General features: G+C 45.2%; 1 protein-coding gene across 4 annotated transcripts; it reads left to right on the top strand.

The window, feature by feature from the left end:
• Positions 1-1,723: 1,723 nt before the first annotated feature.
• On the top strand, positions 1,724-18,047 carry KDM8 (lysine demethylase 8). 4 transcript variants are annotated; one of them, XM_038763145.1, is made up of 7 exons: positions 1,724-2,261; positions 5,418-5,584; positions 7,008-7,140; positions 8,923-8,964; positions 12,083-12,232; positions 17,078-17,170; positions 17,341-18,047. In XM_038763145.1, the coding sequence occupies exons 1-7, from the start codon at positions 1,773-1,775 to the stop codon at positions 17,503-17,505; spliced, it is 1,239 nt and encodes a 412-aa protein (XP_038619073.1). In that variant the 5' UTR covers positions 1,724-1,772; the 3' UTR covers positions 17,506-18,047. The 4 variants fall into 4 exon arrangements, with proteins under 4 accessions (XP_038619073.1, XP_038619072.1, XP_038619074.1 ...); XM_038763144.1 differs by having other exon boundaries at positions 8,920-8,964; XM_038763146.1 differs by lacking the exon at positions 17,078-17,170 and having other exon boundaries at positions 8,920-8,964.
• The last annotated feature ends 802 nt before the right edge of the window (positions 18,048-18,849 follow it).

Below are 18,849 nucleotides of genomic sequence, written 5' to 3'. Positions count from 1 at the left end.
TGAAGGGACTGTGAGGCGCATGCGCGGCGGGAGGGCGAAGAGAACGGGGCATGCGCGGCGGGAGGGCGAAGCAAACGGGACTGTAGGGCTCATGCGCGGCGGGAGGGAGGAGCGAACGGGGCATGCGCGGCGGGAGGGCGAAACAAACGGGACTGTAAGGCGCATGCGCCGGGGATGGAGACGCGAACGGGGCTGTAAGGTGCATACGCCGGGGGTAAAGAGAACGGGACTGTAAGGCGCATGCGCGGGAGGTGGACAAGCCAATGGGGCTGTAAGGTGCATGCGCTGGAGAGAACGAGACTGTAAGGCGCATGCGCGGGGGATGGAGACGCGAATGGGACTGTAAGGTGCATGCGCGGCGGGAGGGAGAAGAGAACGGGACTGTAAGGCGCATGAGTGGGGGGGCGGGGGGAGAAGAGGCCGTGACTGCAAGGCGCATGCGCGGCGGGACGAAGAGACGAGGCCGGGACGGTAAGCCGCATGCGCGGCGGGCGGGAGAGGAGACGAGGCCGGGATAGGAAGGCGCATGCGTAGTGAGGGAGGGCGTGAGGCGAGGGGGTTTTTTGGTTTAAAAAGCCGTTTATTCATTCATTCAATTGTATTTATTGAGCGCCTACTGTGTGCAGAACACTGTACTATGCTTAGTATGTGCCAGGCACTGTGCTAAGCGCTGGGGGAGGATACAGATCGGGTTGGGCACAGTCACCGCCCCACATGGCCTCGCTGGCTCAATCCCCATTTTACAGATGAGGCCACTGAGGCCCAGATAATAATAATGGTGGCATTTATTAAGCTCTTACTTTGTGCAAAACACTGTTCTAAGCGCTGGAGAGGTTACAAGGTGATCAGGTTGCCCCACCGGGGGCTCACAGTCTTTAATCCCCCTTTTCCAGATGAGGGAACTGAGGCCCAGATAAGTGAAGTGACTTGCCCAAGGTCACACGGCTGACAATTGGTGGTGCCGGGATTTGAACCCACGACCTCTGACTCCAAAGCCCGGGCTCTTTCCAATCAATCAATCAATCAATCAATCGTATTTATTGAGCACTTACTGTGTGCAGAACACTGTACTAAGCGCTTGTGAAGTACAAGTTGGCAACATATAGAGACGGTCCCTACCCAATAGTGGGCTCACAGTCTAGAAGGGGGAGACAGAGAACAAAACGAAACATACTAACAAAATAAAATGAATAGATATGTACAAGTAAAATAAATAAATAGAGTAACAAATATGTACAACCATATATACATATATACAGGTGCTGTGGGGAAGGGAAGGAGGTAAGATGGGGGGGATGGAGAGGGGGAGAGGAAGGAAGGGGATCAGTCAGGGAAAGCCTCCTGGAGGAGGTGAGCTCTCAGTAGGGCCTTGAAGGGAGGAAGAGAGCTAGCTTGGCGGATGGCAATAATAATAATGATGGCATTTATTAAGCGCTTACTATGTTCTAAGCGCTGGGGAGGTTACAAGGTGATCGGGCTGTCCCGCATGGGGCTCACAGTCTTCATCCCCATTTTACAGATGAGGAAACTGAGGCCCAGAGAAGTTAAGTGACTTCCCCAAAGTCACACAGGTGACAATTGGCGGAGCTGGGATTTGAACAAGGCTCTTTCCACTGAGCCACGCTGCTTCTCCATATATACATATGTGTGTGTGTGTGTGTGTGTGTGTGTGTGTGTGTGTGTGTATACATAAATACTTTCCTGTTTCCTGGCAGCAGTTTCAGGTCGTCGCTAGAAAGGAGAGGATCTGACGGGATAATCCTTAGAGGACGATGTCTGGGTGCAATCTTCCAGGGGCTGCCGTGTCGGAAACAAACTCCTGCTGGGCGGATATGATGGCATTGCTGCCCAAATCTAAGGAAGACCTGAAGCTGGAGTTCAGCGACAAAATCGAAAGAAGCGTAATCATGTTACTTCAGCAAGCCGGGGAGCTTTTCTACGGAGACAGAAGGACTGAATGTCTGCAGACAAGTGAAATAATCATAGACTACACCTGGGAAAAGCTCAATACTGGGACTTGGAGAGACGTGGACAAGGAATGGAGACAAGTGTATTCTTACGGCTGCCTGTTTAAAGCTCTGTGCTTATGCGGCGGTGAGGGTGGGGACGTAGCTGAAGCCGTAAGAGTCTGTGATATGGGTTTACTGATGGGCGCGTCCATACTAGGGAACATCTTGGTTGAAGTCATTCGCGTCCTCCGGAAGCATCATCCACGGGGGGAAAGATCTACTGAAGGGAGAGACGGAGAACCTAGCAAAAAGGTATCCTTTGGAGAGGTTTATTCAATGCCATGGTCTTGGGAAAAAACTGATTATTGTCTAGCCATTTACCCTAAAACATGGAATCTCAGATCTGCGTCACTCCAAATATGTGTGCAAACTGACCTAAGCCGTTGTGGGTGGATGAATTACACCCGGTATTATTTTACCACCATCGAAGCGCTGATTTTGAAGAGGGAACACGACAGCCCATTTTATTGGTTTATTTGCAACCTCTATAGTTGCAATTCTCATTATGTGCTTGAATTCAGCCTTTAGGGGTCCTGAGAAAAACACCTCAGTTGGGGAGGGGTGAACTGCAACTATTTGGGGTGTGTTTTGTACACCTTTTTATTAGTCAGCCAGTTGAAGTATCACCTTTATTGTCACCTCTCTTTCTGTTTCGATGCCTGTCTGTAACTGCAACAAGTTAAGGTCTTTTGAGTCCACATATTACGTAATGAATAGTTGGGATTTTTTGAGATGCTTATTTCCTCCCCTTTAAGATTCCGCTAAGAAGCCACTTCTGGGTGTGCCAGACTGGGCCCGTCAGTCAGTGGTATTTATTGAGTGCTTTACTATGCGCAGAGCACTGTACTGAGTGCTCTGGAGAGTACAGTACAAGTGTCGGTAGACTCATTCCCTGACCACAATGAGTTTAGAGTCTAGAGATGAGCGTACAGTCTAGAATCATCATCATCATCATCAATCGTATTTTTTGAGCGCTTACTATGTGCACAGCACTGTACTAAGCGCTTGGGAAGTACAAATTGGCAACACATAGAGACAGTCCCTACCCAACAGTGGGCTCACAGTCTAAAAGGGGGAGACAGAGAATAAAACCAAACATACTAACAAAATAAAATAAATAGAATAGATATGTACAAATAAAATAAATAAATAGAGTAAAAAATATGTACAAACATATATACATATATGCAGGTATATATCACGTATATTTTAAAATTTGGCTAGGGGGGGAAAAGGGTTGGTTTCAGCCCACAAGATGATGTTTCCCTTCTTCGTGCCGTAAACCTCCCCGTTTTAGTGCCAGTGATTTTGAGGGAGGCTTACAAAAGCAGAAGCGGGCAAGCCTCAAACTGGATTTAATCTGATCCGTAATTAAGATTGTGGCAGTGCCTTCTGGGCAGCTCGGTTACACCCAGCGACCATCCTCTACGTCATAACTCCGAGAAGAACCACGGTAGACAGCCTGTCTGATTGACTGACTGATTGATTGCTTGACTCTGAGCCAGGTAGGGCCTGCTGGGGCCGGAACAGTCAATCAATCAATCAATTGTATTTATTGAGCGCTTACTGTGTGCAGAGCACTGGACTAAGCGCTTGGGAAGTACAAGTTGGCAGCATATAGAGACGGTCCCTACCCAACAGCGGGCTCACAGGCTAGAAGAGTCCTTCTCTAGCTGTCTAAGCATCTCCTTTCCTTCCCTGAGAGAGGAAAAGAAAAGGGGTAGATGGCTTGTGGTCCAAAATAATTGTCCACAACTGCCCTCGGAAGTTCCAGTTCAGATCTGAACACCTTCTTCATTGCTCTTGACCCAAATTACAGAGTGTGTGATGGTTTACTAATAATAATGGTATTTGTCAAGAGCTTGCTATGTGCCAGGCACTGTACTAAGTGCTGGGGTGGATAATAATAATAATAATGATAATAATGATGGTATTTCTTAAGCGCTTACTATGTGCAAAGCACTGTTCTAAGCTCGGGGGGGGGGGGGGGGTACAAGGTGATCAGGTTGTCCCACGGGGGGCTCACAGTCTTAATCCCCATTTTCCGGATGAGGGAACGGAGGCCCAGAGAAGTGAAGTGACTTGCCCAAAGTCACTCAGCCGAGAAGTGGCGGAGCCGGGATTTGAACCCATGAGCATGGCTCAGTGGAAAGAGCCCGGGCTTTGGAGTCAGAGGGCAGGGGTTCGAATCCCAGCTCCGCCACATGTCTGCTGTGTGACCTTGGGCAAGTCACTTAACTTCTCTGGGCCCTCAGTTACCTCATCTGTAAAATGGGGATTAAGACTGGGAGCCCCCCGTGGGACAACCTGATCCCCTTGTAACCTCCCCAGCACTTAGAACAGTGCTTTGCACATAGTAAGCGCTTAATAAATGCCATCATTATTATTATTATTATTATTATTATTATTATTATCTGTGACTCCCAAGCCCGGGCCCTTTCCACTGAGCCACGCTGCTTCTCTGGATACAAGCAAATCGGGTTGGACACAGTCCTCATCCCACACGGGGCTCACCGTCTCAATCCCCGTTTTACAGATGAAGTAACGGAGGCACAGAGAAGTGAATTGACTTGACCAAGGTCACACTTTGCTCCTCCTGTCATTGGGAAGTAATATTTTTTATGGTATTTATTAGGCGCTTACCATGTGCCAGGTACTGTGCTAAGCACTGGGGCAGATACAAGCTAATCAGGCTCAACACGTTCCATATCCCACCTGCGGCTCACAATATTAGTCCCCATTTTAGAGATGAGGTAACCAAAGCACAGAGAAGTTGAGTGACATGCCCAAAGACACCCAGCAGACGTGTGGCGGAGCTAGGATTAATAATAAAGTGATAATGATGGCATTTGTTAAGCGCTTACTATGTGCCAAGCACTGGGGAGGATACAAGGTGATCAGGTTGTCCCACGTGGGGCTCACAGTCTTCATCCCCATTTGACAGATGAGGGAACTGAGGCGCAGAGAAGTGAAGTGACTTGCCCAAAGTCACACAGCTGACAATTGGCAGAACTGGGATTTGAACCCATGACCTCTGACTCCAAAGCCCGTGCTCTTTCCACAGAGCCACGCTGCTTCTCAAGTAATACAGTAACTCTCCTGTTACTTGGTTTACCTTTAGGGACCTCTGTGGAAGACTGGGAAGAACTCTAGACTCTAAGCTTGTCCTCTAGACTGTAAGCTTGTTGTGGGCAGGGAACATGTCTGCCAACTATTGTATTCTCCCAAGCACTTAGTACAGTGTTCTGCACACAGTAAGTGCTCAAGAAGTGCCATTGACTGATTTAGTTATCCTTTTCCTGAGGAATTTCCTCCCTCTGTTGATGAGAAAGAAGTGGGTGTGGTATAATTATTTAATGAAATGCAGATTCATTTTAGCGGGTTTAAACTTTTTGCCTCTTGTCACAGAAAAGCAGGAGTGAGCCTCCTTCGATTCCAACTGTGCCATTAGAAACGGCAGTCCCTCGGCTTCACTGTCCTTCCTTAGAATATTTTAAGAACAGTTATTTGGTTCCACAAAAGCCGGTCATCTTGGAAGGGACCGTCGACCACTGGCCATGTATGAAGAAATGGAGGTAAGTGGCAAAGTGTAAAGACAATATGGTCATTTTTGCCAATTGTGCCCCACCACTGGGTTGAAAGAGTCCAATCCCAGCCAGCCCCCGAACTCCAAAAGCTTCATCAAATGGTATTTGTTAAGCACTTACTTTGTGCCAGCACTGTACGAAGTGCTGGGATAGATGCAAGGTAATCAGATTGAAGACAATCCATGTCCCACCTGGGACTCACAGCCTTAATCCTCATTTTAGGGATGAGTAACGGAGGCACAGAAAAGCTAGGTGACTTGCCCAAGGTCACACGGTAGACAAGTGGTGGGGCTGAAATTAGAACCCAGGTCTTCTCACTCCCAGGCCCATTTTATTTCCACTTGGCCATGCTGCTTCTCAGCTTCAAGGATGTAATCCAAGGGAAAAAAATACAATTAGGTTATCGTGTTGTGCATCACTGCACCAAGTTTTCCCTTTTAAATGTGGAGGGATTAGTGGGTTCTTATCTAACGTACAATGAAAAGAAAACCATCCAGTGCCACACACACTACGCATGTGAGAGAGGAACCGTCATCCTATAAGAATTATGATCCTCTTGGAGAGTAGAAAACCTTCAAAAAAAGAGGTTACAGCATGGCCATGGGCACCCACCGCCCCCGCCAAAAAATTTAAGCTTCAGATTCCTTTGTTTTTGAGGGTAAACAAACAGTACAATACCCTCCTACTCCAACAGCGTGTACCAGAACCATGTACATTCTCTCCTGGAGAGAACCACCATCAGTCAGTCACTAGTATTATTGAGAACTTTCTATGTGCAGAGCACCGTACTAAGCCCTTGGGAGAGTACAACACAATTAACAGACCTGCTGGAGGAAGATCCAATAACTTTTAATATAGAGAAAATGAAAGTGGCTATTTAAAAAAAAAAATCCACCCAATTGGAAGGACCTCGTTGGTCTCCTGGTATGTTATTCAAATATTCTCGGTGTTAAGGACAGTATACGTCCAGGACTAAAAGAAATCAGATCAAGTAGTCGACCCAAAGAAATTCTAATGGTTCATCTCTTTTTTTCATATCGAGAAAATGAATATTTAAAAAAAATGTATCCTTCCAAACTGGAAGGGCCTTGTTAGTTTCCTGGCATGTTATTCAAATACTGACGGTCTTAAGGACTGTGACCATAAGATGGTGCGTGTCAGGCCTAAAAGAAATCACATCAAGTAGTTGTCTTAAATTATAATGAGTTCATCCCTTTTCACTATCTTTGTTTTCCTGTGGATTTGAGTCTGTGCACAGAGTTCTAGTGAATTTACTGCAGAAAGACGCTCTGCCCTAACAGCCTCGTATTAGGGAACGGTAAGAAAGAGTAGGCTAAATACGGGTATGGCAGATTTTGAAAACTAGTGTAGATTCGGGGCCGAAATAACTCTTGTTTTCTTTTTATAACAGTCTGGATTATATCGAAGAAATAGCTGGCTGCCGGACCGTCCCAGTAGAACTAGGATCCAGATACACGGACGCAGAGTGGTCCCAGACGCTGATGACCGTCAGCGAGTTCATCAGGAACTACATTGTGAATGAGGTCCGTCGTGTTCGCTCGGTTGCTCCCCAATCCCCCGTGTGAGACAAGGCCCCGTGTTCTAGGGATTATCGCCTCCCGCCAGAGTGAGAAGAGACTTCTAGGGGAGTGAGGCTGCTAGGGCCTAAAGAGAAAAAACAGAGTCCACGAAACGGGACCCTGGCTTCGGGTCCCAGGCTTTCCTAATGCCCATCTCTGTGAGGAAGGAGAAGAGAAGGGTGGCCAGCCAGGACTGTGAGCGTGTACCGGTGACAGACTTGAGTGGAAATGGTCCTCCTGACAATCACTGCAGCCTCTGGAGCAGCTAATGTCTCCCAAGATATCCCTGGAGCATGAATTCTGACTCCTCACCTCCCTACAGAGAACCCAGTGAGCGGGGCCTAATGGATAGAGCACGGACCTGGGCTTTAATCCCAGCTCCACCGTTTATCTGCTGTGTGTCCTTGGGCAAATCACTTCTCTGTGCCTCAGTTCCCCCATATGTAAAATGGGGACTAAGACTACCAACCCCATGGGGGACAGGGACTGCGTCCGACCTGATTCTCTTATAATAATAATAATAATGATGGTATATGTTAAGCGCTTACTATGTGCCAAGCACTAAGCGCTGAGCACTGTTATACGTACGCCAGTGTTTAGTACAGGGCCTAGCACATAGCACTTAACAAATATCATTAAAAACAAAAAGGTGCTGGAAGAAATGATCTGAGAGGGCCCATGAGGAGCCCTGTAGTTAATCCAGGCTAGGGGTTGATGTGGAATTCTTCTTTGGGGCACGAAATGAAGAGTGAAATACTTTTAATGGAACAGTAACAGTCGCTAGATTAGGAAAGAAATATAGTTATGTCATAATAATAATATAATGGCATTTATTAAGCGCTTACTATGTGCAAAGCACTGTTCTAAGCGCTGGGGAGGTTACAAGGTGATCAGGTTGTCCCACGTGGGGCTCGCAGTCTTAATCCCCATTTTACAGATGAGGTAACTGAGGCACAGAGAAGTTAAGTGACTTGCCCAAAGTCACACAGCTGACAATTGGTGGAGCCGGAATTCGAACCCGTGACCTCTGACTCCGAAGCCCGGGCTTTTTCCACTGAGCCATGCTGCTTCTCTAAAAAGAAAATAATAAAGCACTTACTACATGCAAAGCACTGTTCTAAGCGCTGGGGACGTTACAAGGTGATCAGGTTGTCCCACGGAGGGCTCACAGTCTTCATCCCCATTTTCCAGATGAGGTAACTGAGGCACAGAGAAATTAAGTGACTTGCCCAAAGTCACACAGCTGACAAGTGGCAGAGCCGGGATTTGAACCCATGACCTCCGACTCCAAAGCCCGGGCTCCTTCCACTGAGCCACGCTGCTTCTCTATGTCATATGCTAACGGGGAGGAGAGGAGAAAAGAGACAGCTGAGGGGAGACCAAATGTATTGTCACGGTGGACCACTGTAGAGACATTAAACCGTCTCACTGGAAATGCCATGTTGTCACACCCTTGGGAGAAAGACATTTGTTTCCAGAACAGAAAGCTATGGACTATAAATAGGGAGAGTCAACTGAAAAACTCCACGTACCAGAAACTGACCCCCCCCAAGGATGTTGGACTCCCTCTAGACTGTAAACTCATTGAGGGTAGGGAAATGAGTCTGTTTATTGTCATATTCTAGTCTCTCTAGTGCTTATTACAGTGCTCTGCACACAGTAAGCACTCAATACGATTGACTGACTGACAAGCCTAATTCTGCACATCAACCTTCTGTCTTTGTTCTCCTTCCCTTGAAATAGCAGAATAATGTCGGATACCTCGCTCAGCATCAATTATTTGATCAGGTAGGTCTAAACGGTACTCTTTTGCCCTTTGCCCTATTTTGCTAATTCCCTCCCTTGATTCACCATCATGATCCTCATATGTTGCCAATTTTGTTGCCATATATGTTGCCAATTTGTACTTCCCAAGCGCTTAGTACAGTGCTCTGCACATAGTAAGCCCTCAATAAATACGACTGATGATGATGATCCTCATCATCATAGATCACTTATGTGATCTAAAGTGGCTGGAGGGGAAAACAGAATGAAACACATAGTCCTTTTCCCACAAGGAGTTTAAATTCTAAGATGGTGGGGAGGGTAGAGGGGCAAGACAACCCACAGAAGAAAATTCTAACACGGAAGAGAACTGTCAAAGATTCATCGAAAACAAATCAAGTCTCTGGAACAACCTAAAGGCAAAACAACTGTCCTTGTTGGCCAGACTTAAGATCCTTAATTGCTCGGGCAGAAGGAGAAGCAGGGTGGTCTAGTGGAAAGAGCACATGTGGGTCTGGGACTCAGAAGACCTGGGTTCTCATCCTGGCACTGCTCCTTGTCTGTTGTGTGACCTTGGGCGAGTCATTTAACATCTCTGTGCCTCAGTTACCTCATCTGTTCCCTAAGTTGCCCTGACTTGTTCCCTTTATTCATCCCCTGACACAGCCCCACTGCATTTGTGCACATATCTGTCGTTTATTTATTTATATTCATTCATTCAATCATCGTATTTATTGAGCACTTGTTATGTGCACTGTATTAAGCGTTTGGGAAAGTACAACAATAAACAGATACATTCCCTGCCCATTACAAGCTTAATCCCCCTCTAGACTTTAAGTTCATTGTGGGCATGGAATGTGTCTGTTTACTATCATCATCGTCATCATCATCAATCGTATTTATTGAGCGCTTACTGTGTGCAGAGCACTGTACTAAGCGCTTGGGAAGTACAAATTGGCAACATATAGAGACAGTCCCTGCCCAACAGTGGGCTCACAGTCTAAAAAGGGGAGACACTATGCAGTACTACTATGCAGTACTCTCCCAAAAGCTTAGTACAGTGCTCTGCACATCATAAGTATTCAACAAATACAATTGAATGAATAAAATAATAATAATTTAATAATTATTATTATTATTAATAATAATAATAATGGCAATGTTAAGTGCTTACTATGTGCCAAGCACTGTTCTAAGCACTGGGGGTGGGGGGGGGGGAGGATACAAGGTAATCAGGTTGTCCCACATGGAGCTCCCAATCTTGATCCCCATTTTACAGCTGAGGTAACTGAGACACAGAGCAGTGAAGTGACTTGTCCAAAATCAATCAGCTGACAAGTGGCGGAGCCGGGATTAGAACCCACGACCTCCGACTCCCAAGCCCGGGCTCTTCCCACCGAGCCGCGCTGCTTCTCGATTGAAGTTGCGAGGCCCATGTGCGACACGGACTGTGTCCAACCTGATTATGGTGTATCCACCTCAGCAATTAGCACAGTGCCTGGCACAGAGTAAGCACTTAACAAATACCATTTAAAAAAATAAAAGCTCAGATTTTCCATCCCCCCCATCTTACCTCCTTCCCTTCCCCACAGCACCTGTATATATGTTTGTACATATTTATTACTCTATTTATTTTACTTGTACATACCTATTCTATTTTATTTTGTTAGTATGTTTGGTTTTGTTCTCTGTCTCCCCCTTTTAGACTGTGAGCCCACTGTTGGGTAGGGGCTGTCTCTAGATGTTGCCAATCTGTACTTCCCAAGCGCTTAGTACAGTGCTCTGCACATAGTAAGCGCTCAATAAATACGATTGATGGTGATGACACAGTGAAAGCTATGATTAGATCCACTGCCGCCTCTCCACTCCAGCAAGGGAGCAGAGTTTCCTTTCCTGTGGTATTGAGGAGGATGGAGGCAAAACCCAATGATGAGTCCCCGCCTGCCCCAAAGTGTGGTGTTTCTTCCTCTGCTCGCAAACACCAATCTGAAAATGAGATTGATTCGATACGGTTCTATTGCCCACCCCAATTAAGATGCAAAGGCCTATTCATAGTCTTCAACTCGCATTTAAACATACTGATCGATCGATAGCTGGCATTTTTTGATCGCTTACGGTGTGCAGGACTTAGTATGTTTGGTTCTGTTCTCTGTCTCCCCCTTTTAGACTGTGAGCCCACTGTTGGGTAGGGACTGTCTCTATGTGTTGCCAATTTGTACTTCCCAAGCGCTTAGTACAGTGCTCTGCACATAGTAAACGCTCAATAAATACGATTGATTGATTGATTGCACTAAGCGCTTGCGAGAATACAGCAGTAGGTGGATGTGATCTCTGCCCGCAAGAACCCTACAGTCTAGAGAGGAGCTTTGATGAGTGCGAACCTCTTTTTGCACCTCTTTAAGGCTGCAAATAAACTTTCCATTGCTTTCATGCACCCCTGACTTCAGAAGCATTTCCATTTTGGGGCTTCAAGGTGAAAGTGATGGGTTTTTTTCTCTTCTAAATCTTTTCTACTTTCAGTTTATTGCTGGTTTTCAGTTTACCTTAACCTGTGGCAATCTTCTTGTCAGGAGTGGGCTGAAAAGCAGTCAGGATGGGGCAATTAGTTTTCAAAGATGGGTTCCAAAGTTTAGCATTGGCAAGTGCTTAAATGGATATAACTTTTTACAGTTAAGTATCCAAGATTGCCTGTAATACTCACAAAATGTGCCCTGAACTTAGTGAAAATTTTTATAGAAGCTTTGGATCTGTATTTAGGAAAATAACCTCTCTTGAAACCATAAACTTAGGGAATTAAATGGAAAACACCCTGTTAACGCAACACTCTGGCTATGAATGTATAATGAAATTCAGGAAATGAAAAAATTAAGTGGCTGTTAAGTTTCCCACATTCTACATTTATAGTGTTTTTGATTTTAAGTTAGTCTGTTGTAAACATCTTAATAGAACCAGTACAGGCGAGTTAATGGTACTATTGAAAATCTTAACATTTGCACTTTCTGACCCTAATTTTCATCCCTGTCAGGGTATTAACTTTGTGGGGAGAAGCATTTGACAGGAAGAAACCACTTCTGTGGTATTCAGCGTATGCTCTAGGAGAACCTGTTTTGTCGTTCTTATATATTTCGTCTGATTGCAATAGATTCCCGAGCTAAGGCAGGACATTTGCATCCCAGATTACTGCTGCCTGGGGGAAGGAGATGAAGACGACATCACTATTAATGCCTGGTTTGGTCCATCAGGAACCATTTCTCCTCTTCATCAAGATCCCCAGCAAAACTTCCTAGTCCAGGTGAGCACAATGCATTTCCGAAGCCACCATCAAACAGATTCCTTTAAGAATCTGCTTAGTACAGTGCTCTGCACATAGTAAGCGCTCAATAAATACGATTGATGATGATGATGATGATGAAGAATCCAACTTCCCGCGGGGCTACGGAATGAAATGCGTATTGATTTTTGTCTCTGCCAGCCTGGACTCCTTCTGTACTCTCCCAGGCACTTAGTACAGTGCTCTGCACACACTCAAAGCACTCAAATACGAATGAATGAAAGCCTCTCACAGGACTTAGGGCTTCTCGGCCTATGCGCGGCCCACTCCCGAGCACGCTTACACCATCACGGTGCATATGTGCTCTAGACATGAGCCCAAGAGCCAAAGCCGGGGGCAGTTGAAGGGGAAATGAAAATGAAACGGCGCTGACTCCGTAAGGCGAAAAAGCAGTGGGGAGAAGAGTAGCAGCAGTATGACTAAAGGGTCTACAAGAGGCACACTTCTCCATGTCTAGAAGCAAATCATTCGCCTAGATAACGTGAACCATCCGTGACAAAATCCTCCCCCTCTACCCCCACCATGCAGCTCACAGTACGCGCGGAGAGATAAAGCTGTTTGCAGCTCACCTGGGGAAATTTGGGAGCTAGTCAATCAATCAATCAATCAATCAATCAATCGTATTTATTGAGCGCTTACTATGTGCAGAGCACTGTACTAAGCGCTTGGGAAGTACAAATTGGCATCACATAGAGACAGTCCCTACCCAACAGTGGGCTCACAGTCTAAAAGGGGGAGACAGAGAACAGAACCAAACATACCAACAAAATAAAATAAGTAGGATAGAAATGTACAAGTAAAATAAATAAATAAATAAATAGAGTAATAAATATGTACAACCATATATACATATATACAGGTGCTGTGGGGAAGGGAAGGAGGTAAGACGGGGGGATGGAGAGGGGGACGAGGGGGAGAGGAAAGAAGGGGCTCAGTCTGGGAAGGCCTCCTGGAGGAGGTGAGCTCTCAGCAGGGCCTTGAAGGGAGGAAGAGAGCTAGCTTGGCGGATGGGCAGAGGGAGGGCATTCCAGGCCTGGGGTCGATGGCGGGACAGGCGAGAGCGAGGTACGGTGAGGAGATTAGTGGTGGAGGAGCGGAGGGTGCGGGCTGGGCAGTAGAAGGAGAGAAGGGAGGTGAGGTAGGAGGGGGCGAGGGGATGGCCAGCCTTGAAGCCCAGGGTGAGGAGTTTCTGCCTGATGCGCAGATTGATCGGTAGCCATTGGAGGTTTTTGAGGAGGGGAGTAATATGTCCAGAGCGTGTCTGGACAAAGATAATCCGGGCAGCAGCATGAAGTATGGATTGAAGTGGAGAGAGACACGAGGATGGGAGATCAGAGAGAAGGCCAGTGCAGTAGTCCAGACGGGATAGTCATTTTGGTTTCTGAGCAAATCGTGCTGCAGAAAAGAATTGGTTGGGAGACACTGCCTTAGGACCCAACTCTGGCCTTCCAGAGCCAAATTCTCTCAAGTTCTAACTTGCTTTCTGGTTCTAACTTGCGCTGTTTCATATTATTATTATTATTATTCATTCACACTAGGGGGAGGATGTGCTTGCGTTACTTAAATAATACCCTCGTTCCCTTTGTGAATGAATTCTCCTCCTAAGAAAGAAAACGCACATCCTTAAGTAGGGCTGTTCTTCAAGTGCGAGCTCTGAGGCTACAGTGCTCACCTTGTCAGGTAAGGGGCCAGAAAAGGTGCTCTACTTTGTATGGGCACAGTGGGCAACAGATTGTCCCCCAGAAAACTCAAGAATTGTGGTCGGGCCATTTCTTCCGAGCGGAGCACCTGAATTGAGAGCAGCCCAGTTTTTTTCCAGATTTCAAAACTCAAATAATTCTCCTAGAACGCATGTTTTAACTATGCATTTTAGGTAGAAAGAGATGGCAAAATTAGGGAAGGCTCTCCTAACAACACATGAGTGGTTGCCGCAAGACACAGTGTCAGGATTTTTTTTTTTCATTTCAATCACGTTTACTGAGCACTTACTGTGTGCAGACCACTGTACTAAGCGTTTGGGAGAATACAATATAACAATAAACATCATCATCATCATCAATCGTATTTATTGAGCGCTTACTGTGTGCAGAGCACTGTACTAAGCGCTTGGGAAGAACAAATTGGCAACATATAGAGACAGTCCCTACCCAACAGTGGGCTCACAGTCTAAAAGGGGGAGACAAAACCAAACATACTACAAAATAGAATAGATATGTACAAGTAATTCCCTGACCACAACGAGTTTACAGTCTAGAGAGGGAGACAGACATTAATATAAATAAACTACCGATAGGTACGTAAGTGCTGTGGGGCTGGGAGGGGGAATGAATAAAGGGAGCAAGGCAGGGTGGCATAAAAGGGAGTGGGAGAAGAGGAGGGAAGGTCTCTTGGAGATGTGCCTTCGATAAGGCTTTGAAGGGGCAGAGAGGAATTGTCTGTCAGATACAAGGAGGGATGGAAGTCCAGGCCAGAGGAAGGACACGGGTGAGAGGACGGCTGCGAGACAGAGATCAAGGTATAGTGAGAAGATTAGCACTAGAAACGACTGTGCCCGTGTGGTGTCACAAGCGCTTAGTACAGTGCTCTGCACACAGCAAACGCTCAATAAATACGATTGAATGAATACACACGTGGGAATGAAGACTGTGAGCCCCCCGTGGGACAACCTGATCACCTTGTAAGCCCCCTGTGGGACAACCTGATCACCTTGTAACCTCCCTAGCACTTAGAACAGTGCCTTGCACATAGTAAGTGCTTAATAAATGCTATCAAAAAAAAAAAAGTGGCAGAGCTGAGATCTGAACCCATGCCTCTGACTCCAAAACCCGTGCTCTTTCCACTGAGCCACGCTGCTTCTCTATCTACCCCAGCACTTAGTACAGTGCTTGGCACATAAGTGTTTAACAAGTACCACTATTATTATTATTCTCAAAGAGAGTTTGTTTCAACGCAGGCTTCTTTTTATGCATCTCTTCTGGAATTGTTATTGTCTTAACATTAAGTGTGTGTGATGTGTTAGGCACAGACCTGAATTCACAAAAGGCAAAAAGCTGACCTGTGAACAATCTAGAAGCTGTAGTGAGGCCACCTCTTCTGTTACACGTGAAGGTTTTTTCTATCGTCAGTCTAGGGGTGCCTCATTTTAGGTGATTGTGAACTTTTCAGCAGTAATTAAATTTCTCAAAGATTATACTCAGAAAGTATCTCAGTGAGCTTTAGATGTATCTTCATCTGAAAATCGCAGTCCCTCGATTCAGATAACCCTCAAAATATCTGTAGCCGAGCAGTATCCTCTAGGCATACGCACTAGAAGCTAATATATTCCAGTGCTTAGAACAGTGCTTTGCACATAGTAAGTAATAAATGCCATCATTATTATTATTATTATATTCATATGGGATCCCCCTTCTAGACTGTGAGCCCGCTGTTGGGTAGGGACCGTCTCTATGTGTTGCCAACTTGTACTTCCCAAGCGCTTAGTGCACACAGTAAGTGCTCAATAAATACGATTGAATGAATGAATGAATGAATATCCTAATGCACTTTTTCCTTAATGAGGGATTTATCAAGAGCCTGGCCCCCACACACTAGAATTGGCTCTAGAAAGAGCCTCAGACACTCAGACACAAGAGAACTGACAGTGAGGATCTGGATCTATTTCCTTCTAAAGCCAAAATGGATTGAACCACCGCTTCTTTCTATCACATCTGGAAAGATGTGTTCAATCTTGTGGCCCAAAAAAAACTGTAAACTAGAAATCTTCACCGTATCGCAAGACACCTTTGCCCCGTATAACCTTCTGTACTTGAACTCAGGTATGTTTCCAAATACGGAGAAATCAAACTAAATGTACAGAGCCGTCACCCTGAAATCGGAACCACAAAACGTTCGTACCAAGGGACTTTAAGAGCAGATTAGAAAATAAGTGGAGAAGTGTCCGTTTTCTGATAAGAAAATTGAAATCGTTAAGGGAGCAGGCACTCATTTTTACGCTACAGTAGCTATTAGTAAAAAGACATGTGACATTCAAAAGCCAGTCACTTTTATAGTGTCAAATACAGATATATATACCCAGCAGGAGCTCAATAAATGTTGAACTTGATATTAATCTGGCACTCATTCTTAATTGGTCTGTAAAAAAAGGCTCCCTCTGTCAAAAAGCATTTTATCAACTTGTCTAATATGAATTTTTCCCTAGTCCCATGATCCCCACTTAAATGATCAGAGCCAAATTCTTCCCAGTAGCTCTGCCTTGCTGGTAGCAGGTTAACTCTTTCTGGCCATGAGGGAACCGTGAATTTATCGATGAATAGCCTAGAAGAGAAAAATGTGCTCCCTAAAGTCTAATTTACTCCCAGAGCAGGACTTAGCCCCTGGCAAGACTATAGCCTATAATGTAAATGCCATCCTAGATGAAAGGATTTTTATTCCAGGTTCTGTCTTTCTACCTGAGCGATGCTACAGATCAAGGCTTTTAAAATGAGGTAGGCACATTTTTATTATTTTCTATTTAGGGCTAAATGTCACTCCATTTAGTTTTATTTCTCCTTCGTTTCAAAGAACAAAAACAACCGAATCGATCTTCTAAAGGACACCGAGGCCTCGATATTCCTGTTTTTTCACATTTAGAGAAACACGACCACCGAATGCCACCTGAAGCAAGCTACTGTAACGTCCGGATTAGTTATTTTCCTTTATAATCTTGGCTATTATATTTTACCACTTTTATCAGTCAGCTAAAACCAGATCGTAGTGCTGCAAACTATATACAAACTTAGATGGGTGCATTATTTCATTTCTTTTCAGGTAATCGGAAGGAAGTACATCCAGTTGTATTCTCCACAAGAATCAGAGTCTTTATATCCACACGAGACCCACCTTCTTCACAACACAAGTCAGGTGATAGTTCTAATGTAATCTCATCTCTGATTCATTCATTCATTCAATCGTATTTATTGAGCGCTTACGGTGTGCAGAGCACTGTACTAAGCGCTTGGGAAGTACAAGTTGATAACTTCAAGTCACCAAACCCCCTTGGAACTAAATGGTGCCTGTGTTTTACTTGCCAGGTTGATGTGGAAAATCCCGACACGACTCAGTTCCCGAAGTTTGCGGAGGCTGCGTTTCAGTCTTGCATTCTCAATCCCGGACAGGTTCTGTTTATTCCTGTTAAATATTGGCATTACGTGCGAGCCCTTGATATCAGCTTTTCCGTCAGTTTCTGGTGGTCATAGTCATTTTTGAAAGTCTTCAATGAGGCAGGGCTCCTGTTGCAACGTCTTCATTTACCAGAAATCTGAATGAGCCAACGCTTTGCTCCGTCTTTCGACTTCGAACGTGCCCAAAGTAGCCAATGCACAAAAAGGAAGAAACATCTAGAAAACGGTAATCGTCATCCAGCTTCCTTCCAAACAAGAAAACTACTGTTTCACCTTTGGAGTATAACTGCAGAATCTCAATGCGCTGAAAGATCGACGGAACGGTTATTCTGAAAAATGCATCTAATAATATGAGATAGGCGTTCTTTAGGCCAGACAGAACTTGGATAGGATACCAACTCTGTTGTACTGTGCTCTCCCAAGCACTTAGTACAGTGCTCTGCACAAGCAGGCGCTAAATAAATACCACTGATGATAGTTTGCGTGCTGTTCTCCTTGGAATGACTGATGGGACACCTTGCTTTAGTTCCTCACCACATGTTCTAACTGTGGGGGTACACTTTCACTCTGAGCCTAAATTGGAAGTCTGTGCATTTTATTTCATGATTTTTTCTGAAACTACAGACCAAATTAAAATATGATTTTCAAAGATGATTGCTTTCATGACATACCTCTCTATTAAGCAAGTATCTTGACATTTCCCCCAGCCCATTTTTCCCCTAGTAGGTAACTAGGCACTTGAGTCCGTACCCCTTAAGCACTTAACTACTCACCCTATACCCTTCCCTGCTTCAGCATTTACATACATTTCTTGAGCGCTTAGAACAGTGCTTGGCACATAGTAAACGCTTAACAAATACCATCATTATTAAGCTGTTATTCCACCCACAGGAATAATTTATTTTAATGCGTCTCCCCCGCTAGATTGAGAAGCAGCCTGGCTCAGTGGAAAGAGCACAGGTTTTGAGGTCACAGGTCATGGGTTCAAATCCCAGCTCCGTCAACTGTCAGCTGTGTGACTTTGGGCAAGTCACTTCACATCTCTGGGCCTCAGTTCCCTCATCTGCAAAATTGGGATTAAGACTGTGAGCCCCCCGTGGGACAACCTGATCACCTTGTAACCTCCCCAGCGCTTAGAACAGTGCTTTGCACATAGTAAGCGCTTAATAAATGCCATCATTATCATTGTAAGCTCCTTGAAGGCAGGGATCAGGTCTACTAATTCTATTGTACTCTCCCAAGCACTTAGAACAGTGCTCTACACAGAGAGAACACTCAATAAGTGTTCTCGAGACTGATGATTAATAGAAAATGAAATTTTCAAGTCACACGAGGTAGGCGCCATTATGACTAGTAATCCAGGATACAGATATCTCTGTTTGGTCCACCCCAAGAGTTCGCTTTGAATGAAGTCGCCTC

This window comes from Tachyglossus aculeatus, chromosome 21 (genome assembly GCF_015852505.1).
Source record: "Tachyglossus aculeatus isolate mTacAcu1 chromosome 21, mTacAcu1.pri, whole genome shotgun sequence".
In the NCBI taxonomy this organism is placed as follows: Eukaryota; Metazoa; Chordata; class Mammalia; order Monotremata; family Tachyglossidae; genus Tachyglossus; species Tachyglossus aculeatus.
The sequence above is the reverse complement of the archived record's forward strand: the minus strand, read 5'-3'. Positions and strand labels throughout refer to the sequence as shown.

Bases quoted from the DNA above. Each gene is read 5' to 3' on its own strand.
- KDM8 (XM_038763144.1), top strand. From the start codon at position 1,773: ATGTCTGGGTGCAATCTTCCAGGGGCTGCCGTGTCGGAAACAAACTCC. The intron at 5,585-7,007 runs GTAAGTGGCAAA...TTTTTATAACAG, and splicing joins CCATGTATGAAGAAATGGAG to TCTGGATTATATCGAAGAAA. The intron at 12,233-17,077 runs GTGAGCACAATG...ATTTCTTTTCAG, and splicing joins AGCAAAACTTCCTAGTCCAG to GTAATCGGAAGGAAGTACAT.